The 11,036-nt window shown below is 36.5% G+C and overlaps 1 protein-coding gene across 2 annotated transcripts; it reads left to right on the top strand.

Annotated features, from left to right (window-relative positions):
* Positions 1 to 1,761: 1,761 nt before the first annotated feature.
* Positions 1,762 to 10,828, top strand: LOC142613308 (uncharacterized). 2 transcript variants are annotated; one of them, XM_075785610.1, is made up of 13 exons: positions 1,762 to 1,921; positions 1,989 to 2,106; positions 2,220 to 2,298; positions 2,700 to 2,775; positions 2,883 to 2,966; positions 3,054 to 3,158; positions 6,163 to 6,243; positions 6,367 to 6,431; positions 7,072 to 7,141; positions 7,227 to 7,304; positions 9,201 to 9,298; positions 9,393 to 9,528; positions 10,385 to 10,828. In XM_075785610.1, the coding sequence occupies exons 1-13, from the start codon at positions 1,868 to 1,870 to the stop codon at positions 10,529 to 10,531; spliced, it is 1,191 nt and encodes a 396-aa protein (XP_075641725.1). In that variant the 5' UTR covers positions 1,762 to 1,867; the 3' UTR covers positions 10,532 to 10,828. The 2 variants fall into 2 exon arrangements, with proteins under 2 accessions (XP_075641725.1, XP_075641727.1); XM_075785612.1 differs by having other exon boundaries at positions 1,765 to 1,921; positions 1,992 to 2,106.
* Positions 10,829 to 11,036: the final 208 nt, after the last annotated feature.

The raw sequence follows: 11,036 nt of genomic DNA on the forward strand, positions 1-11,036 counted from the left end.
CATTTGGACCATAGCTGTCTCACGCCGTTCCTCAAGTAAATCAAGATCTTTCTCTAGAAGTCCCTTGTTATTCTCTGGGCTAAAAGAACTTGTCTTTAGAGTAGGAAAACCAGATTCCAAAGGTATCATCGCCTCGGCTCCATAAGTCATAGAGAATGGCGTTTCTCCAGTGGATCTGCGCGGTGTGGTCCGATACGTCCACAGGACATGAGGGAGCTCCTCTACCCATCTTCCTTTCGCATCGTCCAACCTTTTCTTGAGCCCGTTAACTATGACCTTGTTAACGGCCTCGGCTTGTCCATTTCCCTGAGGATAAACAGGGGTGGAATATCTGTTTATGATACCCATGTCACCACAATACTTCCTAAAAGCCTTACTATCGAACTGGACACCATTGTCAGAGATGAGTGTGTGTGGTACACCAAATCTAGTAACGATGTTTTTCCATATAAATTTCTTTGAATCGATATCTCGGATATTGGCTAAGGGCTCAGCTTCAACCCATTTAGTGAAGTAGTCTGTTCCCACCAGCAGCCATCTTTTGTTGCCAGCAGCCCTCGGAAATGGCCCTACAATGTCCAAGCCCCACTGTGCGAAAGGCCAAGGGCTGGAGAGAGGGTTAAGAACCCCTCCAGGTTGGTGGATATTAGGGGCGAACCTCTGACATTGATCACATTTTCTGGCATAGTCCTGAGCTTCCCTCTGCATATTAGGCCACCAATAACCCTGAGTCAGGGCTCTATGGGCTAAAGACCTTCCCCCAGTGTGACTCCCACAAATTCCCTCATGCAATTCCTCCAGTAATGCCTCTGTTAATTCAGGGTGCACACATAACAAATACGGTCCTGAGAAGGATCGTTTGTATAGCTTCTGGTCCTCGGACAACCAGAAACGCGGCGCCTTTCGACGTATCTTCTCTGCTTCAACCTTGGCTTCGGGCAGAATGTCATTTTTAAGAAAAGATATGATCGAATCCATCCAACTAGGACCAGGCCTTATTAGATGGATGCGAGGTGCGTTAGCAGTTACAAGAGAAGGTTCCACCAAGTCCTGAACGAGGATAACCCTTGGTAACCCTTGAGCCGAGGATGTTGCCAACGTAGCCAAGGAATCTGCATGAGTGTTTCCACTCCTAGAAACGTGAGCTAAGACAATTATTAGCAAACCATTTTAAGAAAGATTTGACATTGCCTTTATGGGAAATATGAAAAGTTGTCAAAATATTAATAACTTATTATATTTTCTCATAAAAATTTTCCTAAAATAGTTCATTAACAAATGATCTTAGGACATCCATTAATAGCTCCCTCAATAAGGTTATCCACCAACTTATTATTAAAAAAAAAGAAGGTAAATTACGTATTTCATCCCTATCATTTATATCATATTTCAATTTAGTCTTTAACCTTTCAATACTATGTCAATTTAATCTCTACCGTTATCTCTTGAATGAAAATTGTTGATAGGGCAATCGGCCAAAATATAAAATTAGTTTATTGTCACATCAAAGTAAACTAATTTTTTATTTTAGTTATTTGCCACATCAACAATTTTCATCAGAGAGATAACAACATAGGTTATATTAACACAATACTAAAAAATTATGAATTAAATTGATACAAATAAAAAGTTATAAACTAAATTAAAATACAGTAACCAAAAAAGAAAAAGAAAAAAATAAAACCATAAGTCTCTTACAAACATGTTAAGACTGTCTTCAAAACCTAGATAATAATAACACCGTATATTCCACACTGTGGGGACGTGAGTAACTGAGTGTATATATATATATATACGTGGGATCCATATCCGCATGAGTTGAAAGTAGAGAGTTAAAAGTCCCTCCTATTCCCAACTGAATTTCCAAATGTCACTGACTTTGCAATCTCCGCCCTTCTCTGCTCTCTCTTCCTCTCTGCAGGTTTGTATATAACGCACGACTATGAATGCATGTATGAGTGATTTTGATTTTTGATATTGATTGATAGCAGGGGAGATCGAGGTTCTTACCTGGAGCTGGGTCGACAGCTTCAAATCTTGTAGTCTTCAACAACGTTCGTAAATCGTTTCCGCTAATTCGAGCTTCCTCGTCCTCGCTCGACACCGGTCAATATCTCTTCTATTTAGTTTAGATCCTAACTGTCACAATCTCGAATTTGTTTTATTTATTTATTTAAACATTGTTGTTGTTGTTGAAAATGATTGGTGGTTTAATTTAGGTTCCAACACGGAATTGGATGCTGTGTCTAGCTTCAGTGAGATCGTTCCTGACACTGTCATTTTCGATGATTTCGAGAGGTACACTATTTCGAGAAAGAATGGAATTGGAACTAGCTTTCGTTGAATTCCTCTGTTTCCTTCATTTCATTGCTTACTCATTATGGTCATGAAACTGTACGGACAATATTGAAAGTACCAACATTGAAATTTGCAAAATGATATTACATGTCATTAGTACTAATTTGACTCTCTTCTACTTCAAAAATATGGAAACCCCTCAAAAGATTTTAAAAAATAATAATAATCTTCTTTATTTATAATTGTTATTGTTATTATTATTATTAGGAAGGTAGCACAATTGGAAGAATAAGACTTGGAAGTTTATTTCATTTCATTTTATTTTATTTTATTTTTTTCTGAGCAATCAAAATGAAGAGATAATGCTTGAATTGATGGTTTTGTTATTATTCAAAATTTAGGTTTCCTCCAACAGCAGCTACCGTTAGCTCCTCGCTCCTTTTGGGTATATGTAGCCTTCCTGATACAGTATTTAGAGTAAGGCTTCAATCTCATTGAAAACTAGATAGAAAAACTAAATCTAGGCTTTCAATTTTGGTATTTAGGATATTGTTTTTATAATTAGCTATTTTGATTTTGTGTAGAATGCTGTGGAAATGGCTTTGGCAGATTCCACTTGTTATGGGCTAGAAAACGCTGATTTGAGATTGTCATGTTTCGTTAACAAGGTTTGTTTTCTTATAACTTGATCGCGAGAGATGTATTTGTTTCGTTAAATTGATCAAGATGGTTTGCTATGGGTCATGGACACTTAGGCTTTAGTGAATGTTGGCGGTGATTTGGCAAAACTAGTACCCGGTCGTGTTTCAACTGAAGTGGATCCACGCCTTGCTTATGACACACATGGCATTATCAGGAAGGTTGGTTTTTGTAATTTATTGTTTTAAAGAAATTGCTTAAATATTCATATTTGAATCAGAGTATTAGCTATGACTTGGTTGTTCGTATTCAATTTCCATCAATCATTCATTGCTTGCTAATTCAATCTCTAACTACGCATTTACGGTGTACTTTCTTGAAGGAATTTTGGGTTGGTAGATGGCAATCTAGAGTTGTTCTTTTTCTCATGATATGTCTTCCACATTTAATATCTTGAGCTTTAGATTTAGGGATATTAAAATCACCATATCATTGGTGCAGGCAAAGTATAAAATTTAAAATTTTTTGTACTTTTTAAACCCTCTTTCATTTCAAATAGATTTGTACATCAAGAAGTCCAGTTAGAAGGAAGGACCATGGTGCGATAAACAGAAACATGAGTTCTGGGAAAAAAAAAAGGAAAAAAAGAAAAAAAGAAGAAGTTGTTGAGAAGAAATTGATGTCTTCCACTTAAGAGAACTATCATATAAGTTCAAGCCTTTTTTTTCCTTTCTGAAATTGCACATGACTCGTCCTCTTTCTGCACATGAATACTAATGGTGTTGTCTTGTGTAGAGCATATGATGCAAAATGGAAAATTGAAAAAACCAAGAAATATTGCTTAAGGGAAACATAAGCTTCTTGTAACATTTTAAACATGTAGAACGACAATGCCTAGTTGGCTTGAGCATCACATGTGAGGCAATGCATATGGTGCTGACAGAAATAGTTTGGCTATAGAACTCAAGCTCCATACTTTACATGCAATTTTTAAAAAAACATTTTCATCATTTTAGCTTTGCTGTGGTGTGGACAACCAAATTGGACCTATTCACGCTGATTGATTTCGATGGACCTTGAAAAATATATTTTAGAACCCTACGTGTTTAGCCTTGTGGAGATAAAAAATTTGTCGATTAAACTCAACAAATAAAATTATACACCCAGCATAATATATACACACACACACCACAGTTTATGCAATCAAATCAACAGCAATAAAGAAAGTCAATTAGAGATTGGTGACGAAGTGGAAAACTTAAGAAAAAACTGTCCAAAGGAAAAGCTCCTAAGGGGACAAAGGCAGGTCCATAGAAAATCCACTATGAAAGGAACAGTTACAAAAGTCAGAGACTTACAAAATTTTTCCTAGCCTAGACTCTATGCAACCTCTGTGAATGCCTCGATTTCCTTCTTACTACAATAGTCCCCAAACCTCTGAAATGCTTCTGTGTAGTGATCTCCTCCAACTAGAACCTTTGACACTGCATTGAACCTCACTGAAAATTTGTCTATGTGATTTCAATCTCTCAAATTTTAAATTTATGATTCAAAGTTAAGATCGTTAATGAAAGGGGTATTTTATTAAAAACTTGCCATGGGTTCTAGGACCTTGGCTAAGACAAGGGTATGTAGAAATAAGGTACAAGATCAATAACTAAGGAAGAGAGAGGAAGATTTTCTGGAGCTAAAAAGCACAGGCTGAAATTCTATCAATAAGCTTAGTACACAAAAAATGCTCTCTCCATAGGGGTTTCTTTTGTTCAGCACAGGAACACCATGAAAATGCTCTTAACTTGGTTACCCTTCAACTAAAAAGCTTAAGAGCACAAAAAGAGCAAAAATGCTACTCGGTGCTCCTTTTCCTTTTCGCTCAGCCCAGCCCATAGAAATACCCCTTGCCTCTTGTTGCATTTAAATTTTCTTTTCCCCTCACAATGCTCTCACCTGTGCCATACAAAAACAATGGCTCAGGAGCTTCAAAAAGCCAATCTTACTTCTTTGAATGGCTTAACGGCACAACCCCACACAAGGCATTCCCATGGTCTTTTCTATCCAGTGCAAGGAGCACAAGAGCTTTTAGTAGAGAATCTCTCATAATCTTCTTGCAAGCCCAAAATAGCAGAGAAGAACCACTACTGCTTTTTCACCCATGCCTGGCTTAATTTTTGACCCAAGGGAACAGCTGCTGGCCATGCAATAAATTCCGATCCCATCAGTGACCTCATGGCACATGAAATAAGCAATCTATACACCCGGCTTCTTCAGCAAGCTTTGAGTTAAACAATATCTGAAGGGCTTGCTCAAGCAAGCTTTTAATTGCTCGAGCAAGCAGGTCTCAGTGGCTTGAGCAGTCCAAAGGCAACACTTAGGTAGATCTCTGATTGTACTGTTCGCTGCTACTGTGTTTGCTCAAGCAGCTTCATTTCATGCTAGACCAAAATTCTGTGGATGCCAATTTTTAGATGCAGTAACCAGACTTGATTTTTTAGATTAGGGATTTCCCACCCTAATCTTATTACGCCAACATGGATATTATCCAATTAAAATCCTACAGACCTGATTGATCGTGAGTGATGCTAATTGATGATATTAGTGGATTTAATTCTATCTGATTTTTATATCCATATCTTCTGTCATCTCATTATGAGTTTATTTTATTTTCATGTTGAATGCAATTTGGGAACCCTATAAAAAGCCTATGGACTCGCTAACAATTTATCATGGACTAGTGAAATTTGGGTTGGAAGTTTTCCTATAGTGCTTAATGGTGATTCCTAGGCTCCTATCTTCATGTCAATCTTGGAGATGATGCCTAGTAAGTCTAGGTGGTGATTCTTGGGCTACTATCTTTATTTCGTGTTAGATGGTGATTTCAAGCAACCCTAGGTGACGATTCTTGGGTTTTATTTTTCTATTTTTATTGCTAGATAGTGATTCCAAGAAAACCCTAGATAGTGATTCTTTGGTCTAATCCTATCATTCTTCTTTTTTTTTTTCTTCCTAAAATACCATGTCCCTTCTTAATAGTTCCATTGTCCTGCATCACACTGTGCATGTGAGAGACACATCCTGCATGTTTTTGCCTCCTGTTTTTTATCATATACTTTGTATCTTCAATATTTTTTGCTCATTCTCCTAAATTACCATGGAAATCTGTCTCCATTCCTTTTTTTTCTATTACCTTAATATGGACTATTATTTTTAGTTGATCAAATTTTGCAGGTGCATGACTTGTTGAAATTGTACAATGAAATTAATGTACCTCCTGAGCGTTTGCTGTTTAAAATTCCTTCAACTTGGCAAGTGAGTATTTTAGCAATATATGTCTCTATTGGCAATCTAAGAACTTTCTTTGAGACTTGAAGCATGGAGGTTAATGAATCTTTTCATCCCTTTGTGGCCCACAATTTATTGACTTTTATACAGGGAATAGAGGCCTCAAGATTGCTGGAATCTGAAGGAATACAGACACATTTGACTTTTGTATACAGGTATACAATAAGATGTATAATGGTGCTACCTTGAAACTTCACTATGACAATCAAAAAAGGATATGACTTGATTATGGTGACTAAAAGCTTGTCTTCCTGCTGTTATATGTGCTTTTATCTGGAACAATTTTATAATGATTAGTCACCAATTCTGAGTTTGGAAAGCGAGATTGTATGCTAATACACTGTAATTAAATTCACACATTTGAACTGTGTTGCAACCAGGTGAGGTACGCTGAAGGTTTTCTTGATTATATAGTCAATATTTGGGTCTTCATTGTTGATCTTATGTTTGCACCAAGCAACAAGATTGGTTTTTCCTTTTCTCCTTGGCAGCTCGGTGATAGATTTCCCCATATTATGTGTCCATATATCTTTGTTGTTTGTTAAACTTGCTTAACATCTATGATGTTGATTTCTGGGTAGGGCAAGCTACTTCAGAGGTTATGTGAATGCATTTTTATTCTCAGCCTTTGATATTTCCCAAGGTTAATGCTAATGTATGATTTGCTTCAATCATCATTTAAGGAAATAAGCTTGTCATTAAGTAGCTTTGCCATTTTGTAGGCAGACTAAATTTGATCAACATTTTACATCTAGTGATCTTTCTTAATCATTTATGTTTTGATCTGTTTTTCAGCTTTGCTCAAGCTGCAGCTGCGGCCCAAGCTGGTGCTTCTGTTATTCAGATTTTTGTGGGTCGTTTAAGGGTAATTTTCTATTAATATTGTGTATTTCTGTTGTTTATAGAACCTTTAGTTTGGTCGTTACTGAAATGCAATCACTGTCCTTCAGGATTGGGCACGCAACCATTCTGGCGACCCTGAGATTGAAGCTGCTATCAGCAGAGGCGAGGATCCAGGGTTGGCTTTGGTTAGTTAAACAACACTGATCTTCTGATTTTTTAATTGTTTCAATACAGTCAACAAGATTTTAGTTGATTTAATTAATGATTTTTCAATTGTTTCAATACATTCAACAAGATTATAGTTGATTTAATCACCTGCAGTTTATCAGTATTATTATAAGAAACCACTTTATGTTTATAAGTCGTGTAATTTTGCAATCTGATATTGGGGTTGTTTTTGGGACTGTGGGCAAACTTGTCTCTAGACAGGCCCTGTGCATCGGCTAAGGTGGTAAGCGACTAAGGAGAGATTGTAGGTTCAGTTCTCACTTAAAGTAGAGGAAGAAAAGGACATTTAGATTGAAGTTAAACAACTTTCATGGTATTAATTTTGAATTTTGTAACCTACTGAAATTTATTGTCCAACTATTGTTTTCAACAGCATCATGTTATCTTGTGAAATACTATTTCTCAGCATACTGTTTTCTGAATTCATTTTCTGCCATCTGTTGATGATTTTATCTTGCTCTTCACTTTGTATTCTAAACCAATATTAGTTCATAATTTTTTGGCCTGGTGGTGTAGACACCAAGATGCAACAAGATTAGTGCTAATTTGAAATTCCATTGATGTAATTTTTCTTGATTGAGGATTTTGTGGAATTATGTCCCCCCCACCCCCCCTTTTTATTGATGTACTGTCTGAAAGCCTATTTAAAAGAGGCTTTAATAAACATGTAAGACAGGCTTTGATGAAGTGAAAATTTGAATTGGAAAATTTCTAATTTCTGGGTTCTGATTCTTAAGTTTTCCACGCTTGGTGCTGTATTCAGGCAAACTCCTAAGTGTTGAGCCTTAGGGTTTATTATTTTCCCCTTTATCCTCCATTTGAAATTGTTTGGCATCATCTGGAGCATATTGATTGTTAGAATCAAATGTCATTATGCCTTTCCTACCATGTCTATGTTTCTTCCTTTACCTATTTAACATTAATGGACTATATTACCCCATTTTTGTGCTGAGGGGCTATAATTGGCTAAGAAGGACGAACACAAACAAAGATACAAGTTTGTGTACGAGTACATAACGGCGGCATGATAGTTTTTGAAAAAACAGGACATGGATATGGCAGGACTCGTCTATTAAATAATTATTAAATATATTATCATTTATATATTTTTTTATATTATTAAGCATCTATTTTTCATAAAATGTTAAATATATATCAAATTAAGAGTAATAATGGATAGTAAAGTAAATCCATGACTAATAAGGATGTTTAGAAATTAGAATACAAACCAAGAATAAATATACTTATTAATTTTCAAATGCATTATTACTATTTAGAGCATGGATGCTCTCTTTTTTTTGTGAAAGGGTATTTAATTCCTTTTGTTAATGTATCCCGACTTAGTTTTGTATTTATTTATTTTTTTTAAAAGGATACGATTAAGACACATGCAGAAGTGTCCTAGGTGTGTCAAGTGTCTGACACGGGTATGACACTCCAAATGAAGTGTTTCTGCTTCCTAAGTAATTGGTGGTTGATGCATGTGCATTGTGATCATAGTACCCCTGACCAGATTTCCCTCATTTTCAAGCAATTGGGACCTCAATTTTCCAGCACCACATGTGTTTCTAGCAATATCTGTGTACAGCATGATGTGTTTCATACTCTATGGTTTCATAACCTCAAAGCAGGATTCCTACAACCTTTGAAGCTAATCCTAAAGGGCATTTACTTCAGCATTGATACAAAGTCTGCTTAGTTGGTTAGACTTCTGGCACTGTGTTTGATCACTCAACTGACTTGAGTCTACACTAACAAACCGCGAAGATTAAAATAAATAAGAAGTAAAAAAATAAAATAAAAAACAAAATAATGAGGAGACTGAACTAGACATACTATATCCATCCCTGCAGGTGACAAAGGCTTATAATTACATTCACAAGTATGGACATAAATCAAAGTTGATGGCTGCTGCAGTCCGAAACAAGCAGGATTTATTTAGTCTTCTGGGGTAACCATATGACATTTTATCATAAATATCATTAAATTCTTGACAGGTTTCATGTTTGGAATAACCTTTAATGCTTCTATTTGTCATTTCCCAGGGTTGACTACATCATTGCACCATTGAAGGTATTACAATCTCTCAAAGACTCTGTTACTGCTCCTGATGAGAAGTACTCCTTTGTTAGGAGACTTTCTCCACAGTCTGCAGCCCTATACAATTTCAGTAAAGAAGAGGTCTGCTTTCTTTTCATATTCTCACTGCATATTCCTCTTAAGCATTTGGAGTTTCGTTGTTTTACTGATAAAAATTGTGAGGAATGGAGCCAAATTTACCTACTTTATGATCACAAAATGCAGTCTCAAAATCCCATCTAAGTTATGGATGTGTGTTGAACAGTGATAGAGAAAAAAAAAATAGTTAACGATATTGCTGTTCCAAGCCCGCCTAAGTTATTGTATTGGTTTACCTTTGTATTCTCTTGAAAAAAATAATAATTACCAATGTCCTCACCACATCACTAGCCCTTAAATGGGCCGCAGAACACAACCAAACCTCCTTTCCCCCTGTTTAGGTTTTTAGAAAACTTAAACATGAGAGCAAGGCTTTTGTCTAATGCTCCAGTGCACTAGACAGGATGCAGACCCAAGGCCACACTGAGTCCTAAACACAATCTCCTCATCCAACACCATTGCTTCCATCACCATTTGCACTTCTACGGTTCTACTAATACTACGACAATAGCTGCCACCATCACCTCATCAGTGCTACCATCTCACCACAATCGCTATACCACATCTACTATCACTCCTATACTGTCATAACTACTATACATCTTCTATCACTGCCACCATAGTGATTGTAGTGAGATGGTATCATTTAAAGAAGCCTGAGCAGTTCATGGTTGCTATGTGAAGGTTCACAGTTAATTTTGCTGACAACAGCATATTGTGTTGGTGGAAATCAATCCTAACCAGACTATTAAAATATTGCTGCTCATTCACCCATACCCTGGCCTCTTTCTATAGGCATTCCTACTTTGATTTCTCTAAATACTCTTAGATGGTTAATCAATCATCTCTTCATGTCCAGCTCGTGAAATGGGACCAATTAAGCCTTGCATCAGCTATGGGACCGGCAACTGTAGACCTTCTGGCTGGTGGACTGGAAGGTTATGTTAATCAAGCCAAGCGAGTGGAAGAGTTGTTTGGGAAGATTTGGCCTCCCCCAAATGTCTGAGGTGTTCCCATCACTTGCTAAGCAGATCTTCTCTTTATTGAATAAACAGTGTGAATGTAAGTGCTTTTTTTTTTTTCTTTTTCTTCCTCCCCTTCCTTTTTTCAAACTTTCCTCTGACCTGGAAATCAGTGTTTATCTTTAGCAATACTTGTTTCCTGCAAAGCTGTTGATTTAGACATGAATGTTCACTCTTAATTTACAGCTTTTTTTATTTTTATATCACATAATGTGACCACTTGCCAATTGAGGGGCATCTGCTTTTGAGTATATTTGTGCTCTATCACACACCTTTCAAGATCCTTGATGCCCCTATTCCAACAACTTTGACTGTCTATCAGTGCTGCTCCATTCCAACTTTATGGTACTCTCACCCAAAAAGAAAAAAAATGTCATTTATTCTGTTTTTGAAATGTCATGCAATAGCATTGACTTACGGGAATGGTTGACTTCTGTAGTACCTATTAAAACGTAGTTCGTGTTATGAATAAGGATAATGCAGCTGAGC

This window comes from Castanea sativa, chromosome 10 (genome assembly GCF_040712315.1).
Source record: "Castanea sativa cultivar Marrone di Chiusa Pesio chromosome 10, ASM4071231v1".
NCBI lineage: Eukaryota > Viridiplantae > Streptophyta > Magnoliopsida > Fagales > Fagaceae > Castanea > Castanea sativa.

Excerpts from the sequence above, each read along its gene's own strand:
- LOC142613308 (XM_075785610.1), top strand. The coding sequence starts at position 1,868 with ATGTCACTGACTTTGCAATCTCCGCCCTTCTCTGCTCTCTCTTCCTCT. Across the intron at positions 3,159-6,162 it reads CACATGGCATTATCAGGAAG|GTGCATGACTTGTTGAAATT; the intron begins GTTGGTTTTTGT and ends CAAATTTTGCAG. Across the intron at positions 6,244-6,366 it reads AAATTCCTTCAACTTGGCAA|GGAATAGAGGCCTCAAGATT; the intron begins GTGAGTATTTTA and ends ACTTTTATACAG.